Source organism: Cervus elaphus, chromosome 8, assembly GCF_910594005.1.
Source record: "Cervus elaphus chromosome 8, mCerEla1.1, whole genome shotgun sequence".
NCBI classification, from domain to species: domain Eukaryota; kingdom Metazoa; phylum Chordata; class Mammalia; order Artiodactyla; family Cervidae; genus Cervus; species Cervus elaphus.
In genome coordinates this window covers 43437060-43461851 of record NC_057822.1, presented here as the reverse complement: position 1 = coordinate 43461851, position 24792 = coordinate 43437060, and the positions used below count along the sequence as shown (strand labels likewise).

The following is a 24792-nucleotide window of genomic DNA, read 5'->3' as shown; positions in this document are numbered from 1 at the left end:
CACATAAGATACTTTTACATTTTTTACCAGTGTGCTGAGAGGAGGGGGGAAAAACCCAAAGGTGGAGTCTTTTGGCATCACCGTGCTTTAAATGAGAAGTCACTCACCTCGATTTGGAAAACAATCTCTGACGGGTGGGTGAGAGAGACAGCCGGACAGCGCTTTGCAGGACGTGCCTGGGCGCCTGGATTTACCCGGTTCCGGAGGCTGCCTCTGGTGCCCCCTAGTGGTTGGATTTTAAAACCTCCGCTGTGCGTTTCCGAAGAGGCGGCGTTCGCCGTAAGGATGAGGAGGAGGCAGAGAGCTCTTGCCTCCGGCACACAGGATGGCGGGCCGTGGGCTCGCCCCTGAGGCGCCTCTTCCGCGCCTGGCCGAGAATCAGGGCCTAGGCGGTAAATCCATAAATAGAGATGAGTAGCAGCGGACATCAACAACTTCCTAGGAGTTGAAGGAGGAGGTTTAGTTGAGGAAAGAGTGGGGAAGAAACCTACAAGAGGAAATTCGGAGATGAGAAAAGAAAAAAAGAAAAAGGAGACAAGCAGACATGTTTCAACTCCAAGCTCCCATTTCCTCTTTCAAATGAGCTGCTTCCCCACTGTGAACAGAATCAAGTATTTATGAAGGCATTTTTTGCATATTAATAGCTGCATGTGGAACATTTCCAGTTCTGAAGTCCTAAAGGTATGGTGCCCTTTTTTAAATGCAGGTCCTTCAAACTCCTCACAGAATTTGGTATTCTTCTTCACATGTATTTTCCTTTCTGCCTTGTGGCTCCTCCTAAGGCATTTCTTTTGATTAAGGGAAATTAGTTCCTGGGATACCGTTAGAAACGAAGCCCTGCTCTTACCTCGGTGGCTGACCTCAATCACTAGAGAAGATTTTCCTCTTCCCCAGGGCCTCTCTATGTAAGAGGCCAAAGGTTGGGTGAGGTGAGCGGAACCTAAAAAGATTATTAAAAGTGTAAATTAAAATTCTATAAGGAAGGGTTAACATATCTTTCTTCAGAGGGGAGAAAGTAAAACTTTCTTTAAAAAATAAGAAAAATAATTATAATTGCAGTAACTACAATTGCTATCTATGCTTGGTAAAGATCACATTCAATTTTAAAAGAAAAATATTGGGCTTCTCTGACGGTCTATTGGTTAAGAATCTGCCTGCCAATGCAGGGGACACAGTTTCGATCCCTGGTCCCAGAAGATCCCACATGCCACAGAGCATATAAGCCTGTGAGCCCCCTGAATGCCCTAGAGCCTGCGCTCCACAACAAGAGAAGCTGCCACAGTGAGAGAAGCCGAGAACCGCAACTAGAGAGTAGCTCCGGAAAGTCTGTGTGCAGCAACAAAGACCCAGAGCAGCCAAAAAACATAAGTATATCTTTTTTAAAAATAAGAAGAAAACAAAACCAATTAGAAAAATAAACAAAAGACATAAATAATTCATATGAAAAATGATAGTAATAGAAAACAAATATGGAAACAATATTCATTTCTGAGTAGCAATTTAAATTCAAATTGAAAAATAAATAAATAAATAAATTCAAATTAAGGCAAACTGGAGGTACAATTTTATATCTGAGATATGTGCCACCTCTCACCTTTTTTTAATGATAACACCCAGTACTGTTGAGTTTTTGGCACAACTGGTACACTTATAGACTTCTGGAGGGTTGTAATTTGATTCAAACCACTTGTAAGGAAAAATGACAATATAATTTGTATAACATGAAAAAATATTCATACCCACTGATTCAGTATTTCTGACTTTTGGGGATTTATCCTAAGGAGATAATTCAGCAGGGGAAGAAAAAAAATCGAGTGAGGATGTCCTAGAGAAAAACTGGAAACAATCAGAGAAACAATTCAATTAATTGTGAGGGGTTTAATTCCGGCATTAAAAAAAAAAAATGATGCCTGTTCATCCTAGAAATGTGATTTAGTACAAAAGGTTTAACACAGGGTTTCTCAACTTCAACACTCTGAGCCAGAGCTTTCCTGGGCATCGTAGGATGTTGAGCAGCACCCCTAGCCTCCACCCACTGGGTACCAGTAACACAATCCGCTCTTCGGTGACAGCGTCTCCAGTCTTTGCCAAATGGCCCCATGGAAGGTGAAAATTACACACACCCCAGCCCCAGCTCCATGTTGAGAACGTTAACATTGTTCTCAACAATTTCATTTTAAAAGTGGAAATCAAAGTGATGTCAACTATGACTGCAACTATATTAAAAAAAATTACTGTATCTATAAAGACTTGCAAATAATACACCCAAAAGAGCACAGTCATACTTGTTTGAAATTATGAATATGTTGGGTTGAGTTTTTTTGTTTTATCTTCCTGGTTTTTTATTGTTTTTCTTTCTTTTCTATTTTTTCAAAATTCTTGCTGTAAGGAGGAAAAGTAGGACTATGAGCAGAGCTGGTTTTATTCAAGCCTAGCTTAAAATGATCAGGAGTCACAGTAAACAGCAAATATACAGCAAGTGAAACAAGGCTCAACACCGTAGTGCCATTATTAACTGCTGTTGGTTGAAGTTATTTAACCTTAACTAGGTTTTCATTAGATTATTAGATAGGACCATCAGAATTCTCCTCTTAAGGATCTCAAGCCCTTGTCAGCATTTTATCCCTCTGATCCTAGACTTTGGGGAGGCAACGAATTCTCCTATTTTTCTGAAAAGTCTGGATCTCAGAGTATCAAACTCTAATCATCCAGATCCATCTTTTTAAGCTGGGGTCTAGACAGGCCCTGAGCCCACTGATTTATCGAGTTGTCAGGGCAGAAAGGTTGTCAGTAAAAGAGTATCAGAGTACAAGCTCAAACTTTATTAGATTCTCCAAGAATCACTGTGTCTCTGTTTAAAATAAGACAGAAACCATCTCACCAGTTTTGACATTGTCTGTTCTCTCCCTTTGTTAGGGAGAGCAAACATCCTTTCTCACTTGCTTTATCTTGGGTTTTGTTGTGTTGCTTTGTGGGGATTAGAACTTTGGTAGTATCCTAAAAATCCTGTTAAACAAGAATTAAGTCTCTTTTTCCCATTTCACAAAGCCACTTCTATTTCGACCTATACTGTCTTCTTGAGTTCAGATTTCATGAATGTACATCAGTATAAATTCATATTTGATCTTGTGTGTCCTAAATTTACCTCTTTCAGATTTCCAAGAGCAGCCTGTAATTCTAGCGCACTAAGGATTTAGGTTGAATAAACCTATGTTTACCCCATCTGCTTCCTTGGTGGTTTCACAGATGGTGTTCATATCCCCTTTCAGCCTTCCTCTTTCAGGAGAAAAAAAGAACACCTGTAGACACACTAAGTTTTTGTGCAAGGGTACAAAGGTAAGCTTTTGTTTCAGTGTCCTTCTGATCCATAGCCTGCCTTTTGTTGAACTTTTTAGCTGTCATCTTAGAGAACAAGCTACTACTCTTTAAAGACAGACTTTTTTTTTTTTTTTTGTATTCTGCTCTACTCATCCTAGCATCTCACATGTTTGGGACAATTCTTGGCATATGCTACCTCCTCAAAAAAAGAAAAATTGACAGATAAATCTCTTACTGACATTAAGGTCCATGTCCTAGATGGGAAAAACCTCCAAATAGGATTCAGAGATTGCAGGTTTTTTTAATACTTATTTATGTATTTTAGTTGGCTTTGGCTGTACCAGGTCTTAGTTGCAGCATTCAGGATCTTCCATCTTTCATTATGCCATGCAGGATCTTTAGTGACAGCATGCAAATTCTTTTAGTTGCAGTGTGTTGGATCTAGTTCCCCAACCAGGGATCAAACCCAGGCCGCTACCATTGGAGGCACTGAGTCTTAGCCACTGGACCACCAGGGACGTCCCAGGTCGCACTTGTTTTATTTCCAATGAAATGATATGGAAGTTCAGCTCCCATTTCTCTAATCACTCACACCATCTCAGAATACTTCCTGCTGTTGGTTGCCATGATTTGGCATTTCATGCTCTGAAAACTTTTGGTCTTGTGCACATTGGAGATGTCACTAGGCATACTTCTTAGAGTCTTTTTGAGGCTGACAGGTGAGATTGGACCTAGCAGGAATGCCAGGGAGAATTAACCATCTGCATCTCCCCTTCCAGGAAAGTACCCTTTACTGCTCACCTTCTGTTTCTCATTTCTGACAGCATGGCATAGCATTTCCGGAGCTCCATGCCCTTCCTCCCCTCCCCAGCCAGCCTCTCTCTTCTCCCTCCTGCTTTCTTTCTCCCTGGTTTTGTAAATAGCTTTGTTTAGGAAACTTGATTCAAAGGGTTTTGTGTTTTTTTGTTTTTTAAAATCTAAGCAAACTTCATCTTCTAGTTCAGTCTTCACAGGATTACTTTGTCAGCCCAAAAACTCTGTTGACAATGTAAGGATAATTTACTGAGAGGGATTTGTTTTTAATTACCAAACTGAGGCTTTTGTTTGTTGAATTTTCACTGCAGCTATTATTTATTCCAGTAATTCTGTATTTATTGATATGTTGGCTACTAGTCTGACCAGACACAATATGTGTCTGATTTTCTTTTTTATTTTTATTATGGAAAATTTCAAATGCAGGCAGAAGTAGAGAGAACAGTATAACAAACCCCCATGTACCTATCATGCCTGCATGCATTTGTGCTTAGTCATATCCAACTCTTTGCAAGCCCATGGACTGTAGCCCACCCAGCTCCGCTGTGCATGGAGTTTTCCAGGCAAGAATACTAGAGTGGGTTGCCATTTCTTACTGCAGTGTACCTATCATAACCTTCAACAATTATCTCTACATTACCAAGAGGGTCTTCTTAAATGGTCATAGCAGCCATTGTTTTTGAGGTTTACTATGGGCAGGGTTTAGGATTATCTCCCTTAATCCTTACAACAGCCCTATGAGATAGGTGCAGTTATTGTCCCCATTTTACAGATGAGGAAACAGATGTCACGACACACAGGGCCCCATTTAACATGCAACCTGCAGTTGCCAAAAGGCCTACTGCTTTGGGAATCCCTCAAAGCTGCTTTTGATGCTTGGACAGCAAGGAGATCAAACCATCAATCCTAAAGAAAATCAACCCTGAATACTCATTGGAGGGACTGATGCTGAAGCTGAAGCTCCAGTACTTTGGCCATCTGATTCGAAGAGCTGACTCATTGGAAAAGACCCTGATGCTGGGAAGGATTGAAGGTGGGAGGAGAAGGGGACGACAGAGGATGAGATGGTTGGATGGCATCACCGTCTCAATGGACATGAGTTTGAGCAAACTCTAGGAGATGGTGAAGGACAGGAAAGCCTGGCGTGCTGCAGTCCATGGGGTCACAAAGAGTTGGACACAACTTATTGACTCAACAACAACAAAGCTGATTTTAGATCCCAGCTTCTTCTGTACTGACTGGGGGGTTATTTAACCTCTCTGAGGCTTGATTTCCTCATCTGTAAAGGAAAATGACAGATCTTCCTGATGGCCAGGTGGTTAAGACTCTGTGCTTCCAATGCAGGGGGCGCAGGTTTGATCCCTGATAGGGGACTAAGATTCCATATTCTGCACAGCGCGGCAAAAAAAAAAAAAAAAATGAAGGACAGTGGTAGTTCCCTCATGGGGTCCTGACAAAGATTAGATGAAACAACATATGGAAAAGGATTAGCACAATGTTGTCACTAGGCAATCCTGATAAATTACAGTAGTAATTATTACTCTAGGCCCTTGTTCTCTGCTTGAAAACTGCTATCAAGCTGAATTTGGAGCTTGTAAGCAATCTGTGTTCACATGGAAAAAGGAGAAGTTTGAATGGCAGGAATAACTTAAAGGACTGTGAGTCAGTCTACCTATGGCTTACCCACTCCACCCACCTTCAACCCCCAAGGCCAGACACCCCCCACCCTGCAGATATCCTCCATACCATCTGGAATGTTTTGTTTCATTCCCCTATGTAATCCTACCTGTTGCACTTCCCTTTGGGTTTCTCCTATCCCGTTGTGGATTGCTATTTATTTGTTCTCCCCCCTGCACCTAAGGGAGCACAGCAGAATGCCAGGGGGAAGGGGAAGCAGAGATTTTGTAGGGGGGTGAGGGATCCTGTATCCAGCAGTGCCCCAACTCCCCCAGAAGGTGGCTGCCCAGAAACATTGAGAGGTCAGAGGTCAGGAGGGCAGTGGAGGGGAAGGGGGCAGGAAAGAAAAGGAAGGCTGTCTTTCTCTTCTCCCAGCCCCGTGCTGTACAACATTACCAGACTAGTTCAGCTCCTCAGCCCAGCTAAATTACGGGCTAAATAAGTTTTTAATAGATCCACGTGGGAATCAAAGCACCACAGGAAACATTTCTTTTTTAGTGAAAGTTTCATTTTTTACAATGAAATCAGTTTGCAAGTTGAGATCCCCTGTCTCCCAGCTGCCAGGGTGGAAAATATACACCACAGTCAACATATCACAGAAGGCACACAGTTGGGGGTTAAAGTTTAGGGTTAGAAGGAGCTAGGGATTTGTTCAGATTACCTGCCCCACAACCCACCACCTCCCATCTCCCCATCTAAGTCTAAAACAGAAAGTGTCATGTCTCAAATACAGGCAGAGTTCCAGCCTGCATGTGGCCAGACATCCCCTCACAGAAAAAGCTAGTTTCCATCTCCCTTGGGGCAGAAGAGATCACTAGTTTGGCTTAAATTTTTTCTCCTCCAACCCCTGCTAAGCCAGATAAACAATGATTGTGTTGTGTCAACAAAACACTTAATTAAACTGAGGACAGTATCAATGAGAACTCCCGGATAAGATTTTCTTCCAGATAGTTGAAGCCTTGGAATTCAAGTGTACTGCATTTCATTATTCCAAAACTCCTTGAGAACACTGAGGTAGGGAATCTGAGGCACAAAAAGCTTTACCGAGTTGACAAAAGTCACCGCGAGTCTCTCCCAGAAACTAAATCTAGAGATTGCTGTGTTTCTCTTCCTGGTCTAGTGTTTACCAGCTATCAGGCTCATTTGTAAATGCTGTGCGCTCGGCTGTGTCCAACTCTTCAAGACCCCAGCTTGCCAGGCTCCTCTGTCCATGAAATTTTCCAGGCAAAAATACTGGAGCAGGTTGCCATTTCCTACTCCAGGGGATCTTCCCAACCCAGGGATCGAACCTGAGTCTCTTGTGTTTCCTGCATGGGCAGGTGGATTTTTTTTTTTTTTTAACCACTGTACCACTTACAGGGGAAGCCCTGTAAATGCTTAGGAAGATGTAAAATCTCCTTCCATAGAAGTGAGGATAAAGTGAATGAAGACAGGCAGGGAACAAGAAAGCTCTTCTCTAGCCTCCAACAAAACTGTACCTCCACCACGCCTCCTTGTGGAGAACTCCTAAAACACTGTCCACTCAGCCCGTTTCCCCAGCACAAATTGCCTTGAGAATGTAAAAAGAGGGCCAGGATGTCAAGGGGCCAAGATGGGCAGGATGAACACAGGTGACAGGCACGTGGACCACTGAGCAGACGTGTGGTGGGTGGAACCACGCTGTTACCTGGGGTCCCATGTGCTCCTCAGAAAGAGGCTGTGCAGGCAGACAGGGTTGTTTAGGGGCTTTGGGGGCAGGGGTCTGGCCACACACCATGTGGGATCTTTGTTCCCCAACCAGGAATCGAACCCTCACCCCCTGCAGTGGAAGTGCAGAGTCTTAACCATTGGATCACCACCAGGGATGTCTCGCAGAGCGGGTTGTTGAATTGAGATCCTGGTGTTTCCTCTGGCTTCCTGAAGACTGAAGGTCTCCCCATCTTCCAGGCCAGGGAAACCTAAACAGACAAGGTCTCAGAGTGGGACTTGGGAAGGCCGAGCGGCTGGCCTTACACGCCGGGGTCCCTCCGCGTCAGCCTGAGTGGACAGTGTAAACAGGACTCAGATCCCTCCCCAGGCAGTTCAGCCATGGGGAGCCCAGCAGAGCTCCATGCCCTGCTCAGCCCCACCTGTGTCCCCATTCCTGCTGCCTGCTTTTATAACAGCTCCACAGGCTGCCAAGCGCAAGAAAGAGCCTGAGAAGGCCAAGTGCAGGGGAACTCACCAGGCCCTTCAGCTCGTAACTCCAGGCAGGAGTGACCTTTTCCAGGATTCAGTCCCGATCCCAGTGACTTACCCATCCCCACTGGGATTCAGAGCCACCCCCGCCCCCACCTTCCAGGGAAGCGGGGTGGGGGGGTGGGGGACAGATTCCCGGCCAAGGAGGGGGCCTGGTGGTCCAAAGGAGCCTCTGACTCTTTTCCTTTCATTTGCTCACAGGAGGGGACAAATACCCAGTGTGCAGAGAGGTTTGATGTGACAACTTGATAGACCACATAAGGGTTTCAGCAAAGGCCTCCCGACCCCGCTCTCCATGCACTAAGATAATGCTGGGGTGTGTAGCATATTTCAGATCTTGCCTACAAAGGCCCTCCTTCCTTCTGTTTTCCTTCTCCAGCCCAGCTGGCCCACAGGTTCCCAGAGACTCTTGGCAGCTTACTCTCAGGCAGAACTGAAGTTGTGAGCTGCGTGGGAGGCGGTGAGACAGCCAGAGTGTTGCAGCCTCCTTAATGAGGGACAATAGCTCTTCTTGGAGCCATGAAGCTACAGCTCCAGAGATGGGGGACCCCAGTTAGGAAGGAGTGCGAGAAGTGAAGAGACGCCCGCAACAGATCCGAATCTGTGTGGCTCTGTGGGACCTATGGGGGGCGGGACAGTCTAGCTGGTTGTGTTAGAATCTCCTTCCCTGCTTAACATAAGACGTTCCAGTGGCTGCAGCCCATGGTAGTGAGCCCTCGAAAAACAACCTGAAAGGGGGAAAGAAAATTATCCAAGAGAGGGTTTCACCTTGAGTTTGTAGTTCGGATATTATAATCCCAGAGTAAGAAAGAAAATGATATTTATTTTATTTGTTGGACGTCCTTCGTTGGTTTTCCTACTTTGCATATGTGTGCAACTGGATATTTGTACACAGCCAATAGCTGTCTTTTGTTCTGGCTTTCAAGTGACTCCCATTATGTTTACAGCATGATAATAATCCTGGATTTTCCATGGCTCAGTCTGTCAGAGCATAAGATTAGCTCTTGAATTCATTAACAGTCATCTCCTTCTAAATGTCAGATAAATTCTTAAATGCCAAGCACTTAACACAATGGCTTCTGTGCAATTCAAATCAGCTTTACCGAATTAGCTCATTAATCTTTATTATTTCATTTCCTGAAGAGAAAGGCTTCCTGGTGTTTTTAGCAGAACATAATAATATTAAAGTATTTACAGTACAATACAGGTGAAGGAATGGGTTTTGATTTTCTGTTAAACATTTCACCCTTGCCTCAGTTTTGTAATCATTCTCACTGAAGCAGACACATTAAAAAAAAAAAAAAAAATCTTCAGGCATCTCTGCTTCCTTCTGCTTGCCCTGTTTTCCTTCCCCCAATCTGTGTTTTCCCCTCCCCTCTGCTCCCTGAGACCTTGACTCCTTCTGGCTATTTATTCTGCCGTCTCTAAGAGCCTAGCGTGTGACTCTACCACCCAGAAAGCAGAGGGGTGCCTCACAGGGTCCGGATGGAGTCAGAAGGCTGGAGCCGAACAGGCCTGGATATCAGGAACTCTCCTTTCCAAAGAACCCCTCTGAATAATCGGATACAGGCTATGCTGACTGCCAAAGATAGATCCTTCCAGGACTGGCTTCTTCCTGTCACCCAGTTCTCTGCTCAAATGTCACTTCCCCAGAGAGGTCATCCCTGATCACCCAAAGGAAAACCCCACTCCTCCCCCACCAACCTCCATCCTATCACCATTTCATTGTCTTCATAGACTTATCACCATCTAAAATCACTCTGCTTGTTTATGTGTTTTTCTGGCACACACAGTATCACTCAATAAATAACAGTTAAGTGAATAAAGCTTTCAAACCGTGGTACTAGAGAAGACTCTCTAGAGTCCCTTAGACAGCAAGGAGACCAAACCAATCAATCCTAAAGGAAATCAACCCTGAATATTTATTGGAAGGACTGATACTGAAGCTAAAGCTCCAATACTTTGGCCATCTAATGCAAAGAGCCAACCCATTGGAAAAGACCCTGATGCTGGGAAAGACTGAGGGCAGGAGGAGAATGTGGCAACAGAGGATGAAATGGTTGGATGGCATCACTGACTCAATCAACATGAGTTTGAGCAAGCTCTGGGCGACCGCGAAGGACAGGGAAGCAAAGCCTGTTGTGCTGCAGTCCATGGGGTCACAAAGAGTCAGACGTGATTTAGCAACTGAAAAACAGCAAATGAATAAAGTGAAATGAAAAACCACCCCAATGCATAGCTTTCTTTCCTTTTCCTCTTACCACTACTTTCCAGAATCCTATTTATGTATTTAATCTTCTTTCCTCTCATCTCCCAAACCCCCTTTCTCTATCATGTGTTTGTTAGAATACTTGAACGTAATCAGCAAGAACAGTACTGCGTGGACTTCCCTCATGGCACAGTGAATAAGAATCTGCCTTCCAATATAAGGAACACAGGGTTGATCTCTGGTCCAGGAAGATTCCACGTGTTGTGAAGCAGCTAAGCCCATGCACCACAACTCCTGAAGCCCCCGCACCTAGGGCCCGGGCTCCACAACAGGAGAAGCCCCTACACCCCAACCGGAGAGGAGCCCCCGCTCTCCAAAACCAGAGACAGCCTGCATGCAGCAGCTAAGGCCCAGTGCAGCCAAACAATAAATAAATTTTAAAAAACAGTACTGCACATTCCAGCGACTGTAGAGTCTCACTGGAAACATTCCATCAAGCTAGAATTGATGGCCCCTGAACCTTAGGGAGATGCGCCATACAGTCAAGAAAATTGTTTTATCAAGTGATTTATAGGCTAAGTGATCTGGAGAGACATCTCAAAGTCTCTCAGCTCCCTGCTCTTTAATCTGAGCACCACATAAGGAGTTAAAATAATTCCAGCCATTGGATCGAGTCTTGGCTGTGTCTTTTGTCCTCCAACCTAACACAAAATCTTCTCTTGAATATCATGGAGAAACTTCCCTCAAAACCAGTATTGTCTGATTTCTATTATTCCACCCAGTGACTCATGCGTGGTTTTGGAAGTTCAGTTCAGTTCAGTTCAGTTGCTCAGTCGTGTCTGACTCTTTGCGACCCCATGAATCGCAGCATGCCAGGCCTCCCTGTCCATCACCAACTCCCAGAGTTTAGTCAAACTCATGTCCATCGAGTCGGTGATGCCATCCAGCCATCTCATTCTCTGTCGTCCCCTTCTCCTCCTGCCCCCAACCCCTCCCAGCATCAGGGTCTTAGAAAGCTTCAAATCCTTTGTTTGATTCTCGTTTGGACCAAATGCTTTCATTTGATCTAGAAACAGGGAGGGGAAGTCTCACTTGGAGAAGCTAATCAGATATGTAACTGAGATGACCAAAAAAAAAATGGGTATGTATTTGTCCAGAAAAATCTTTATCTCTAGCCTCCTTTCAAAACAAAGGAACAGGGTGTGGATGTTCATCGGAATTATGGCTGCTTATGAGGATTCGCTGACTGTTAATTCATCATTAATACTTAAAAGTAATACAAATGTGATGGGAGGGAGAACTATGCCCAGAGAGACAGCCATCCGAGAGTTAGTCTCCTAGAAAATATGGAAATGATCAAATCCACACCCAGGGTGATCTCATGGCACACTAATGTATGTGACCCCAGGAAATCAGCCCTGAAAAATAACACGTCACATTCCTCTGGGAATGAGGAAGCCAGTGGATAGTCCTCGAGGTCAGCACGTGCTTCCTGGATGTCTCTCCTGCCCTCCCCAACCAAGTTGGGCCATAACATGTAGCTTGTGCACAATGTTATCATTACTTTTTTTTTCCATGCTTTTTATGGTGGTAAAAGTCACATAATATAAAATATACTTATTTTAACTGTATTTAACTGTACAGTTCAGTGGCACTAAGAACTTTCACATTGTTGTGGAGGTCTCACCATCATCCATCTCCCAAAATTTTCACCTCTCCTAAACTGAAACTCTGACCCATTAAACCCTAACTCCCTATCCTCCACCCCACGCCCCTACGCCCAGCCCCTGGCATCTACCAATGTACTTTCTGACTCAATGAATTTGTCTATTCTAGGTACCTTGTATGAGTGGAATCAAACCATATTTGTTTGCACCTAATGTATATTGGGATGCATTTTAAGGTTAATTTATGTCCTACAGATTGTACCTTCTTTTTCTCCCCCTGTGGTAGGTTCTCATTAGTTACCTATTTTATACATGAAGTGAAATGAAAGTCGCTCAGTCGAGTCCGACTCTCTGCGACCCCACGTACACAGTCCATGGCATTCTCCAGGCCAGAATACTGGAGTGGGTAGCCTTTCCCTTCTCCAGGGGATCTTCCCAACCCAGGGATCGAACCCAGGTCTCCCACATTGCAGGCGGATTCTTTACCATCTGAGCCACAAGGGAAACCCTATGTATGTATTTTATATATAGTGTATTTATGTATGTATATATATATATATAAATCTTAATATCCCAATTTATCTCACCACCACCCCCTCCTCCCTTGGTGTCTATACGGTTGTTCTCTATGTCTGTGTCTCTATTTCTGCTTTGCAAAAAATGTTCTCCTGTACTATTTTTCTAGATTCCACATGTATGTGCTAATAGACGATATTTGTTTGGTTTGGCCAGTATGGCGCAAATGTGTATTCATTTCCTGACCCTGTGCAGGGCACGGCAGCTGCCTCGGAACAGGACAGCCGTCGTTTCCTGCCCTCGGGGGGCTTCCAGTCTGGTGGGGAGGAAAAGGTGGCTGCAAGTGCATGAGCATCTCCCTGGCAGTGGTGGGGAGAGCTGTGTCCTTCAAGATGTCACGGGAGGCATAGATGAGCCAGACCCAAAGGACAGGGAGGAGTTAAGAGGGAGGGGTGTGGTCCCCAGAGAGGGGGTGCACAAGGGCAGCCTTGCTCCCGGAACTGAAAGCTCAGAGCTGATGGCAGGCCTCCGAACTTGCTCTTCCCACGGTGAGGTCAATGCTTCCCATGGAGAGCCCCACCAAAACTTCCCTCGCCTCCTTCAGAGTTTTGCTCAAACACTGCTTTCTTGTAGGTGTTGTGGGGGTTGGGGGAGGGGGCAGTCCTTGACTACTTAAAATTGCAACCTCCATCACCTTCCCCAGCTGCTCCTCCCTCCCCTCTCTGCTTTATTTTTCTCCATATCACGAGTAACCTTCAGATGTAACTGATGTTCCACCTATTTGCTTGTTATTTCATCCCTCTCAGTGGAATGCATGTGCAGTTTTCCTGAGAGTGAAGCTTCTGTCTGCTTCTTGCTCTCCTGGGCATAGAACAAGCACACAATAAGTATTTGCTGAATGACTGAATGAGACAGGAAAGATAGTCCAGGGCCAGGCAAGAAGAGGCATGTAAACCTTTTCAGCGGGTTGGCCTTCATCCTGAAGGGAAGGGCCTGTGAAGGTCTTAAGCAGAAGAATGATGTGGTCCAGTTTGCATCCAGAAAAAGCACCTAGGTTGCAGTACAAAGCATGGACTGGCAAGCAAGTTCAGGATATACTCTGTGGGGTGACAACATTTGCATGTTGTGGCCACAGGAGATCAGAAAAGCCCCCTGGACGCCTCCATCAGCCCATTCGTCCTTCCCTCTCTGCTAGATTTGTTCAAATCACTCTTTCTAACACATCAAATATATTTTAAATTTGGAGATAAACTGGAGTCTTGATATAGCTGTGTTTGCTGCAAGGCAGATTTCATAAATGTTCATGGACTGTAGAAGTAGCAAAAAGATCTCATCAAAAAAAGGAGTTCAGAAAAAAAAAAAAGTTCGGGGCAGTGCATGATTTCAGCTCTGCCTTTACCTGCTGTGTGACTTTGGGCAAGTTACTTAACCTCCAAGAGCCTCTAGTTCCTCATCTGCAAAATGGGGATAGCAATACCTGCCTCACAGAGCCGTTGGGAGGATTATATAAAGTGACTGCTACCCGGCAATACAGTGAAGTGCCTTTTCCCACTTCCCCATCATGCCGACCCCAGGTGTGAATTCATAACCAGTCTCAAGGTATCCTCCACACATATGCCTCCCCTGTGTCTTCCCTGGTAAAAATAGGTGTTACTGTTAGTGTTCCAACGATGAAGAATTGCTTTCTATAAATATTTGGGGATTCGGACTAGTTCTTGTCGTACTGTATATCATTCCTATGAACACTGGGCTTTCTGCTTCTCTTCACAGGGAGCCCAGCAGTCCTTGGAGGCAGCAGCTCAGAAGACAGGAGAGCCTCAAAGTTGTATAAATAAAGGGCTGATATGTTCAAACAGAAAAGAATTTTACACGCGCAAGCTGCACCTCGACATGACGCCGTTCCTGAAGGTGATCTCACACTGAGAAGACGAGGGGTTTTATAGACACACACACAGGAATTCCAGTTAATACGCTTCTGCATGGTACAAAAAAACAGCTTCAGAAGTCCCTCAGAGTTCCTGCTTTATCATAAGGGACAGAAAATAGGCAGTTTGTAGCAGAGAAAGATAGAACAAATTAGGACAGTAATCACAGGCAGCCATCGGGGACAAATCAGTTGGGTGTCTGGTTTGCTTGGTGGAGGACAGGGAAGAGAGGAGAAAGGATAACCTTGAACCACTCATAAAACAGGTAAATATAACTCATTTTATCTTGACAGTCATTAAAGTAATTGTTACTGTTTTACCCCGCTAAGTGGGTAGAGCTGATAATCCTACCACAGAGAAGGCTAACTCTTGAGTTAACTATTTAGAAGGCAACTGCCAATCCTCTTCTGGATGTCTGACCCTGTTTTCCACTCGCTAGGAGTTCATTACTTTCCCAAGTTCAGCTTCAATTCAGCTAAGGGTACTGAGAGTTCCTGTGGTGGGGATGGCACTTGTCCATCTCTGCAATCTGCCCCCCTGCCCTGGCATCTGGGCATGGAGGCAACTGGCTCATGGAAGATGCTTCCTAAATGCCCCAAAAGTGGGTCCCCTTTTCATCCCACAATCCTCTGGCTTAAGAGCCTCTTTCTCCCCATGATTTGCCCCCCTCAGAGGCGAATGAACAAGAAACAAATGACCTTGGAGTGAAAGAAATTGATCAGGAACAAAGCAAGTCTTGGCATGGAAGGATCTCAGATCCTTCATACTACCCTGAAACACAAGATCCCAGGTCCTTGATAAGAAGTGGTGACTAAGAAGGATAGAAACAAAGGTGACGACGTCAAACACTCATGGGGCTCATGATGGGAGCGCTTTCCAGTGCTGTAGACTGGCAGGGACTTCCAAATTCATGTGGGTCACCCTCCTAACCTCACTGGTCCAGAGTTCTTAGGTTCCAGCTGCTCTGAGTGGTCCCAGTCCCAGCTCTGCCAGGTGGGGCTTTGATTCAGAGTCACGCATTTGCCCCAGATCTGTGTCTCTCCATGGCTGGGCTCTTCTTTCCTGTTTCCTCTTAGATAGATTCTTTCCCCATGGTTTCAGGACAGCCACAAACTTCTGTTTTCTAAACCACTGGCCCAGCTTGAGTCACGTGGCCATGTACAATGAACCACCACGGCCAGAGGAACGGAAGACACTGATTTCCCCAGCCCAGAGCCACAGGAACTCAGAGTGGGGAGGAGAGGAGTGTTTCCAAAAGGAAAACTTAAAAGTAGAAGAAGAGAATGGTTCTGGGAAGCAAAACTAAAGATTTTCCTAGAAGTATTCAAAATAATTACTTTGATTCATTACTCATTGTATGCCACCAAAACAATGTACCACAGTCTGAGTGGTTTAAACAACAGAAATTTATTTTCTCACAATCCTGGAGGCCAAAAGTCCAAGCTCAAGGTGTCAGCAGAGTTGATTTATTCTGAGGTCTTCTCATTGCTCATAGGTAGATAGCCATCTTCTCTATGTGTCTTTACGTGATCTTTCCTCTATACATGTCAGTGTCCTAATCTCCTCTTGTTTAAAGACACCAATCATATTGGCTTATGGCCCACCCAAACAACTTCATTTTACTTCTTTAAATATCCTATCTCCAAACACAGTCACATTCTAGAGTACTGAGGGTGGACTTCAACATGCAAATTTCAGAGAAACACAATTCATCCCCAAACACTTATATTAATGAAACTATGCTTTTCTTTTCCTTAGCAACACTTTAGTTCTTCCCTTTGGGCTTGAAGAATTACGGTTGATGCTTCCTGGGATGAGATATCGCCATTAGCCCTATTCATTCATTCAACTCATAATGAGCATCCACTACCTACTGTGTGTCTGGCACTTTCTGGGCCTTTGAGATACATCAACAAAGCAGATAAATCCTTGTCCAGGCAACGTATGTGGTAAATTAATAACTTCTATGTAAATAAGACAAGAACATATTTACGGAGCCTCTAGAAGCTGCAAGTGAGGGATTTTACCGTTTTTTTTCTGTGTATTTAGTGTCCACAGTGCTTTCCTGTTACACTTTTTCATTCAGCAATTTTGGCACCATATTATAGAAGGAAAGGCACTGTCATCCCCAAGGCCCACTTTCTAGTCTATCCTTTTCAAGACTCATAGAAATTATAACTCAGTCTGCTTCTGCATGAGACTGATGGGCACACTCCAGACTTTCTGACTCCCAAACCAGTCCTTGCCCCTAATACTACATCTTTTCTTGCAAATGTTCAGTGTTAACAGCTCTCCCTAGATAGACCTTCTGCTTGTTGATGTGGCAGCTGCCAGACTCTTAGGGGCTGCCTTGTAGAAAGACTCAAATCTCAGGATTGTACATCAAAGGATGGAGAGCTCAAATCAAGAAAGGCACACAGGCTGTTCAACTCAGTCTATACTTTTCATTTCTGCACTTCCTGCCTAGTCTCAGGGCATTTCATTCATTTTTGGCTGGTGCATGTAGGGAACAGTGCACATTTCAGGGGAATGAGGGTAAGAAATAAAAGTATTGGAGCAGAAAAGGGAAATGGAAAGGGATATAAATAATCACAATTGCTAACATGAATGAACAATTGTTCTGTGCTAGGCTCTGTTAGAAGTTTTACACGCAAGAACTCATTTAACTCACAAAGCGAATCTAAGAACTAGGTAGCATTATCCCATTTTACAGATGAGAAAAGTAAGGTCTTGAGAGGTGAAGTGACTTCTCAGATGTCATACAGTTGGTCAGGCAGCCCTGCTCTGGAGTCCATGTTTTGTTTGTTTTTTTCTTGGGCACACCACATGTCACGAAGAAGCTAGTCCCCCCTGCAGTGGAAGTGTGGTCTTCACTACTGGACCACCAGGGAAATGCTGGGACCCATGTTTTTGACCACTTTGCTATAAAACTTCCCTGCAGACCTCAGCTGAGTCCTATCCAATCAAAATCAGCGCCTACCAAATTAGATAAGCATACCACACAGCACCTTCTAGAAAATTCCATCCCTAAGCACTCATCCAGTCTTTTGCAGGAAGATTTTCTGATTCTGTGGGACTCTGCCATTCCCCTCGGTTTCTCCTGCGTTCTGTGGAGTCAGCATAAAGCTTTCTCTCCACATGAGCTCTCATTTCCCTTCAGACAAGATACATTGAGCATCCGCTGTGTATCAGACACCGTTATGCACTGAGAGTGCCGAGATGAATCATCGCCATCCCCGGCCTTCCAAGGAGTCTACAGTCTAAGAGGAAGATAAACAAAGACGTGGATAGTATCAGCGCAGTTTTGTGCAGAGGTCGGCCCAGGTTGCTACAGGAGAGACTCCTTCATCTATTACACATGGAATCCTCCTCAGATTCAAGAACCTCTTTATAACACTGAAGGCAATGCTGCCAGCCCATTTTATAGGATAATCTGTATCAGGCTTAGATTTGGGGAAACATGATCAATCCAGAGTACATCTGGGTTCACATAAAAATTGGCCCATGTTTTTTCTTTTTAAGTCTATTTTTGTAAAAGAAATGGTAATTGATGAATAAATTAAGATAGAGTTTTTTTTTCTGGGAATTTTAATAAATTATCAGGGTTAGGTCATGGCAGTGGGGAAGAAAATAGCAATAATGCCAATTAATGCTAGACACAGGATTGAATATGCTTATATTCGACACTGACGTCAAAGGGTATGTATGTCATGCCCAGAAGATATGAAGAATGAGAAATAAGCCTCCGCCTCAGAGCCATCATACAGGCAGTCATTGCTTGGCGCCCTTGAATCCCGACAGAGGGACCTGCCTGAAATGGGGTACCCTGAGTTGTCCCCTGTCCCCAGTTGGGAGTCAGGTGTTACTTGGGTGTTACTTATGCAGGCAGGTGTGGGTACATCCCGCCAAGAAGAGTCTGGCTGTCACCACCCTGAACCCTGTGGTCATGTGGGGAAGAGACAACATGGATTTCAGTAAGCAGAAGTGACAGCAAAACAATGCTGGGCTCGAGACGTTGTCCAGAGGTGGAGTGGGCCCCTGAGGAGGGAAATTCTGGTGCCCAGAGTCACTGAAACCTGCAAATTGCAGGGGAATCCCGAGCTGCTTTCCAGATGCAGTGACCGCAGGACACTTGAAAATAATTTTGCCAGCAAGAATATTCAGGGCACTGAGTCTGTGACAGTTCCCCCAAAAAAAGAAGTGGACTCATCAATATTAAAGCATCTGACCAGGGGTTGGGAAGCCCTGGGTGTTCTCGGACTCTGAGCAACCTTGTCACGCTTGTGAGACTCCTCTTCAGCTGCCTCTTCAGTAACATGGAAATAATAATACTGGAACCTCCCTACCTACCTCTCAATGGTCAGGCGAGAATTAGATGAAATAATAATTTTCAAAGAGTGTTCACATCTATAAAGGTTTTGATTCACAAAGGAAAAAGAAAGAAATATTCACTGATCCCTGCTAAGAGCAGGCCTCCCACATATTAAACTTTATTTAATTTCCCCCACCCACTTCCTGGGAAGTGTGTAGTTCACCATTGTGCAGATGAGGAAACTGAGGACTGCTGAGATGAGCGAACCAAAGGGTGATGTAACTGGCGGGAGAGGAAGCTAGTTTTCAAAGCCACTAAACCCACAATTCCTGTTATTGATGAGGTTTATCTGTGCTGTTCCTGAGAAGAATTTAATTGTATATCTTTGTTCAGGCTTTCAGTACCTGGAAGAGGAACAGAGATTTAATACTTTCATCTTAATAATGCAAGATACCTTATGATTTTCATAAATCCATTTGCTTTATTGAAGAATGAATGTGAGATCTTTTTAATGCATGAGAAAAGTTGTACGACCTTGCAGTTGAAACTCACAAATGAGACCTTGATTTCCTTCCAGCATCAATGAGGCATTGAAATTGGTCATGTAGATGCATGTGTTAAATGATATGTTACAAAGAATTTCCAAATATATTTTCCTAATTTAACTTTTCAAGAACTCTCTACAAAATGTATCATCACTCCCATTTCACAGATGGAGAGGCTGTGATCGGTCATACAGCACGAAGCCAACTGGAGCCCCACCTCTGGCTCCCGCTCCCCCATCCACCCTGCATTTCTCTCCTGAAGCCTGCCATGGGCCTAGAAGTACCATGCTCAGATAGGGGGCTGGGTGTGAGGGGAGAGGGCGGGGCCAGTGGAAGGTTCTCCAAGAACAGCTGGGACCTTCAGGACACCTGGCCCAGCCCCTGCCTGTTGCAGAAACTGAGGCTCAGAAAGTAAGCACCCCACATGGTCTGTAAGGCCTGAGATGTAGGATCCGAGCTTCAGTGCACAAGGTCTGAGTCCAGGGCCTGCACCCCAACCCCTCGGGCAACTGTCTCTCTTGTCTGGTTTTAGCGCTGCAGTTTGTGTTTACCAAGTGTTTGTTGCCATCCCCACTCACCCGCACCCCTCCCCAGCCCTAGAATACCACGCTGTTGCCAGCTCTCTTTCTAAATACAGCTCAGTCATGCCACTGGTTTGCTTGAAATTTCCTACCACGTCCCCATTGGCCTTCCGGTTAAATCCTGGCATCAAAAAATGTATTTCTTTTATAAATAGAAAAATAGAGCAAACGAAATTTAAAAAAAAAAAAACTCCAGACTGCAATATGCAAGATCTGGCTGGCCAGAGTCTGGTCCCCACTGTCTGGGCCCTGAAACCACGCCGACAGTCCCGGCCGGCGCCAGCACAGCCTCCTTGCTCTGCAGGAACTGCCCGCCTCCCCTTCCCCGCAGGACTTAGCACCACGTCCACTGGTAAACAAACCTCCCCAGCCTAATTTAGCTTCACCTCCCCTGAGGTCCTGCAGAAACCTGTCATATCACTACATTTATCACACTGCCTGGCAACGGTGAGATTTCTTGTTTCTCTACTGAGAAACAAGTTACTGAGCTTCTCACAGATTTTTCAGCTCCGTGCCCCCAATGCCCAGCACAGCCCCTTGCACACAACAGACACTCAATATATAGTCGTAAGCTGGATGAACAGATGAAGAGCGAACGACTTGGCCAGAATAACCGAGCTGGGATCTGAATTTTCTGTCCTCTGATTTGTTTGGCTCACTTACCGAGCATTATTGCCTGTGTTTCGATCATTGCCTTTGTTAACTCATTAAAAGCGACAGCATTTTATTTAGTTTTAGTTTTTTCAGTTCAAATCTTGAATTCAAAATATATTCAGGAGGTTTAAAATATTTAATTATAAAAGGGTATGTCTCCCAGCTGGGCTTCCTCCCCATCGGACACCACTATTGGCTAGTTTTCTGTGTACCCTTCCTGGGGTAGAGACATATTTTATATATGTTTTCACATATTATACTGGAGGAGGAAATGGCAACCCACTCCAGTATTCTTGTCAGGAGAATCCCATGGACAGAGGAGCCTGATCCATAGGATCACAAAGAGTCGGTCACTACTGAAGTGACTTAGCAGATTATGTATTATACACATTGCTTACAGTCTTACTTTTTTTTTTTTACTTAATATATCTTGGAGTTCTACTTCAATTCATTAAGAGATGCTTTTTATTGGTTGCATTGTATTCCATTGTGTAAATGACCATGATTTACTTAATATATCCCCAATTGATGAGACATGTAAGTTGTTTCCAATATGCTGTAATGAATGACCTCAGATGTGTCTTTTCACATGTGTGTACATATATATAAAAAATGATAGGTTTTTGACACCTTTCTAAGCAACAGGCAGAATTTTTTTCTTAAGGCCACACCACATGACTTGAGGGGTCTTACTTCCCAGACCAAGGATTGAGCCCACACTCTTGAGAGTAGAAACAGGAAGTCCTAACCACTGGACCACCAGGGAATCCCCAAGAATTTCGAATTAAAACTATTTATTTTTCTAACAGGGACTCATCAGAAAATTCTTTTCAAATCCCCAATTCTGTCTCCACCTCTCCATATGTGAAAGGAGAAGAGTATTTCTTGCCCCTGAAAGCTCATAGCTGCTTGCTGTTAAGACTGAAGGTTTACTCTTCTGGGCTTTGAAATTCTTCCAAAAGAGGAAGCTTGTTTTTCCCTCTTAATCCAATTTCCTGTTAGACTAAAAGGATTTATAAACAGGATTTTTTAAAATTTATCTCTTTTCTAGTCTTCTAACTTATCAGTTTACAAGACTGAGGCAGGTTCCTGTAATCGTTTTTTTTTTTTTAAAAAAAAAAACCTTTCCATTTATTCAGGGATGCATTTTTTTTCTTTTTTAACTGCATCAGGCCAAATCTGCTTTGTCTCCAAAAGGACACATGCAAAAGAAGGAAAGTTACTTACCTGCTGTAGGTTTTCTTAGTCAGAATATCTTAGCAGCCACAAACACAGGGTAAAAAGCCACCAAGCAAGCAGAGGATGTCAAAACAAATTAGCAGATAATCGTCTCTTCTCAAAGCAGCTTGGGTATTTGAGGATAAAGTGGAAAACTGACTGTCAGCTAAAGGGTGAGGAACTTGAACCCCGGGGGGAGGCTTCTAGGGCCTTCAGATTCCTTCCCTATGGCTGAAGTGAAGCTGTGTATTAAGCAGATTCAGGTGACAGAGGCCAAGAGCTGGCCTTACAGAACACTGGGGGCTTTATTTGAGTCACTGACTCTATCTGCCACATTTGCTTGGCAACTCAAGAACTGCTCTTCCTGCCCTCTAGAGAATGGTTCTCAATCCTGGCTGCATATTGGAATCACCCAAGAAGCCTTAAAGATGCCCCAGCTCCAGAAAGTCTGATTTTAACGTTTGAGGTTAGGGCCTAGGAATCTTCAATCCTAAAGGAAATGAGTCCTGAATATTCATTGGAAGGACTGATGCCGAAGCTGAAACTCCAATACTTTGGCCACCTGCTGGGGAGAGCCAACTCATTAGAAAAGACCCTGATGCTGGGACAGTTTAAAGGCAGGAGGAGAAGGGGACGACAGAGGATGAGATGGTTGGATGGCATCACCAACTCAATAGACATGAACTTGGGCAAACTCCCGGAGATGGTGAGGGACAGGGAAGCCTGGCGTGTTGCAGTCCATGGGGTTGCAGAGTCAGACACGACTTGGAGACTGAACAACCACCACCTAGGAATATTTTTTTTTGTAAGTTCCACAGATAATTCTAAGATGCAGCCAGTGTGGAGCACCATCATTATAGAGATTTCTGGGTAGTGGGATTGCAAGCAGCTTGTATCACTCAGAGAAAGAAGAAAGGGTTTCATGTGATAAGAAATCCAGTCCTGGAAACCCTGCAAGCCTGACCCTTTTGCTCCCCCACTTCAATCCCTCAGTCCTTCCGTCTGTTTTTAAGATAAAGACCAAGGTACTGAGGGTCTGACTTCTCCCCAACCTTTCCGCTTTGCCCCATCTCTGCAGCGTCACACTGGAACTCCCTCGAGTCCCTGCAGGTACCTCGCTGCCTTCTGTAAGTCGATCTTTACCAGCGACATTCTTTTCCCCAAGTGTGCCAGGCATGGCGCACAGCTTGGACAGGTAGACAAGCCTTCCCCAAAGAATGACAGATGAAGACAGTGGTCAAGGTCACTGCTAAGCCCACCTGGCTCTTCAGGGCCATTCACCCTGGCAGCAGACTTCTTGGACACTTAAGTTAAAATAAACTGACAAAGGAGGAGAAGAGACCACCAAGAAAACTGGATTCCCTTGTAGCAAAGGGCATGGACCCTAGGAGTGCTTGCATTTATTGTGTCTTATGTATCTTTCGTTGTTGTTAACTAACAGGCAAGTGGAGAAGAGATGGATGATCATGAAGAGGCTGGAGAACTCCTCAGAGAAAATCATCCAGACGCTCAAGGTAGAGACAGTTGGGTTGGGTTTTATCATATCTGATTACGAGAATTGTGGGATGAACTGTGCATTGTTCAAAGATGTTAATGAGGAAAGACCATTCCATTTCCTGTCAGGTCATGGGTTGGAAGTCAGGGTATAGACTCTGATGCACTCTTAATGCATCAAAAGCCAACTGATAATAACATGCTTTTATGTCCATGGACTTGAGAGACTTATTTCCTGCCAGTGCCTACAGATTGATGGAAGGCAGTGGAGACTTTGGGGCATTACAAAAAGACCCCACATGCACATCTGTCTCTGCTTCTCCTGCTTTCCCCAGCACTTGGGTGTGCAGGTGAGGGACCTGAGATTCCCCGTCTGGAGGGACGACCTTACAACAAAGGGAGACCAGCATCTTTGGAGACCCAGCCCCTGACACCCAGAACTTTGGGTGACCAGAGCTGTTTGAATGTGACTTCCTCCAAGAACGATGCTGCATTTGATAATGATGATGACTCTGGGAAAGATTGGGCCCAGAGCTAGGATTTGGGGCATAGCTCATATTCTGATACCCTGAACTCGAAGCTCTTCCCTAGGGGGGAGCACCTGGGCTTGCTACAGGATGCTTCAGTTAGCTAGGCCCAGGTCCACAGAGGTGGTCTTTATCCTCATTGCTTCTCTCAGGAGTGTAAACAGATGTGTGAGAAACACTTGCATTCTCGAAGAGTGGATGCAGGGTCCGCCAGACAGAATTGCTTTTTGTGGATTGCTGTATAAAAGCGTCCAGCAGAGGGAGCCAGAAGGTGAAAGGGAAGTCGCTCAGTCGTGTCCGACTCTTTGCGACCCCACAGACTGTAGCCCACCAGGCTCCCCCATCCATGGAATTTTCTAGGCAAGAATACTGGAGTGGGTTGCCATTTCCTTCTCCAGGGGATCTTCCCAACTCAGGGATCAAACCCGGGTCTCCCTCATTGCGGGCAGACGCTTTACCGTCTGAGCCTAGAGGAATCCCTAGATTCCTAGGGATTCCAAGGAATCCCTAGAGGGAGCCAGAGGGGGCTGAAATCCCGCCTGTGCCCTGGTCCCAGGCGCTCCACCCCTGGGTGCATCTACCCAGAGGAGGCTCCTTCCCCTACGTGGTCCTTCTCCCGAGACACCTTTCTGTAAGTCGCATAAGGTTCTCTGGATAGCCGGTCAGCAGCAGATCTGAGCAGATGAGTGGAGAGCCTGGGCTCTGGAGATGGGCTACTTCTGCCCTGACCTCCCCACCTCAGTATCCTCAGTATCCTGTTTTCATCTGAAAACAGGACTGCGCTTGGACTTCCCTGGAGGTCCAGTGGTTAAGACTCCCAGCTCCCACTGCAGGGGGCGCGGGTTTGATCTCTGGTCTGGGATCTAAGATCCCACATGCTGCATGGCTTGACCGGAAAATCGTCAGGGGAAAAAAAAAAAACAACCGTACTGCCCTGCCGTCGTAAGTTTGCATGAGGGATAAATGAAGTAATTCATGTACCATAGCCCTTTAATGAATATGACTCTCAACTTGGATATCTCAATGAATAAGCATGTACCCTCTCACAGCCACATTTACCAGTCTGTGAAATGACAGCAGGATTCTTTCTATCCTGTCTGGACCCCCACAGGGTGAGAG

The 24792-nt window shown here is 44.9% G+C and overlaps 1 protein-coding gene across 3 annotated transcripts in view; it reads left to right on the top strand.

Annotated features, from left to right (window-relative positions):
- KIAA2012 (KIAA2012 ortholog) overlaps positions 1-24792 on the top strand; it is a 127662-nt gene that overhangs the window by 59508 nt on the left and 43362 nt on the right. For all 3 annotated transcript variants that reach the window (XM_043910384.1, XM_043910381.1, XM_043910380.1), the window contains 2 exons: positions 14188-14325; positions 23094-23166. In XM_043910384.1, coding sequence (XP_043766319.1) covers positions 14188-14325; positions 23094-23166 — 211 coding nt within the window. The remainder of the gene's footprint in view (positions 1-14187; positions 14326-23093; positions 23167-24792) is intronic.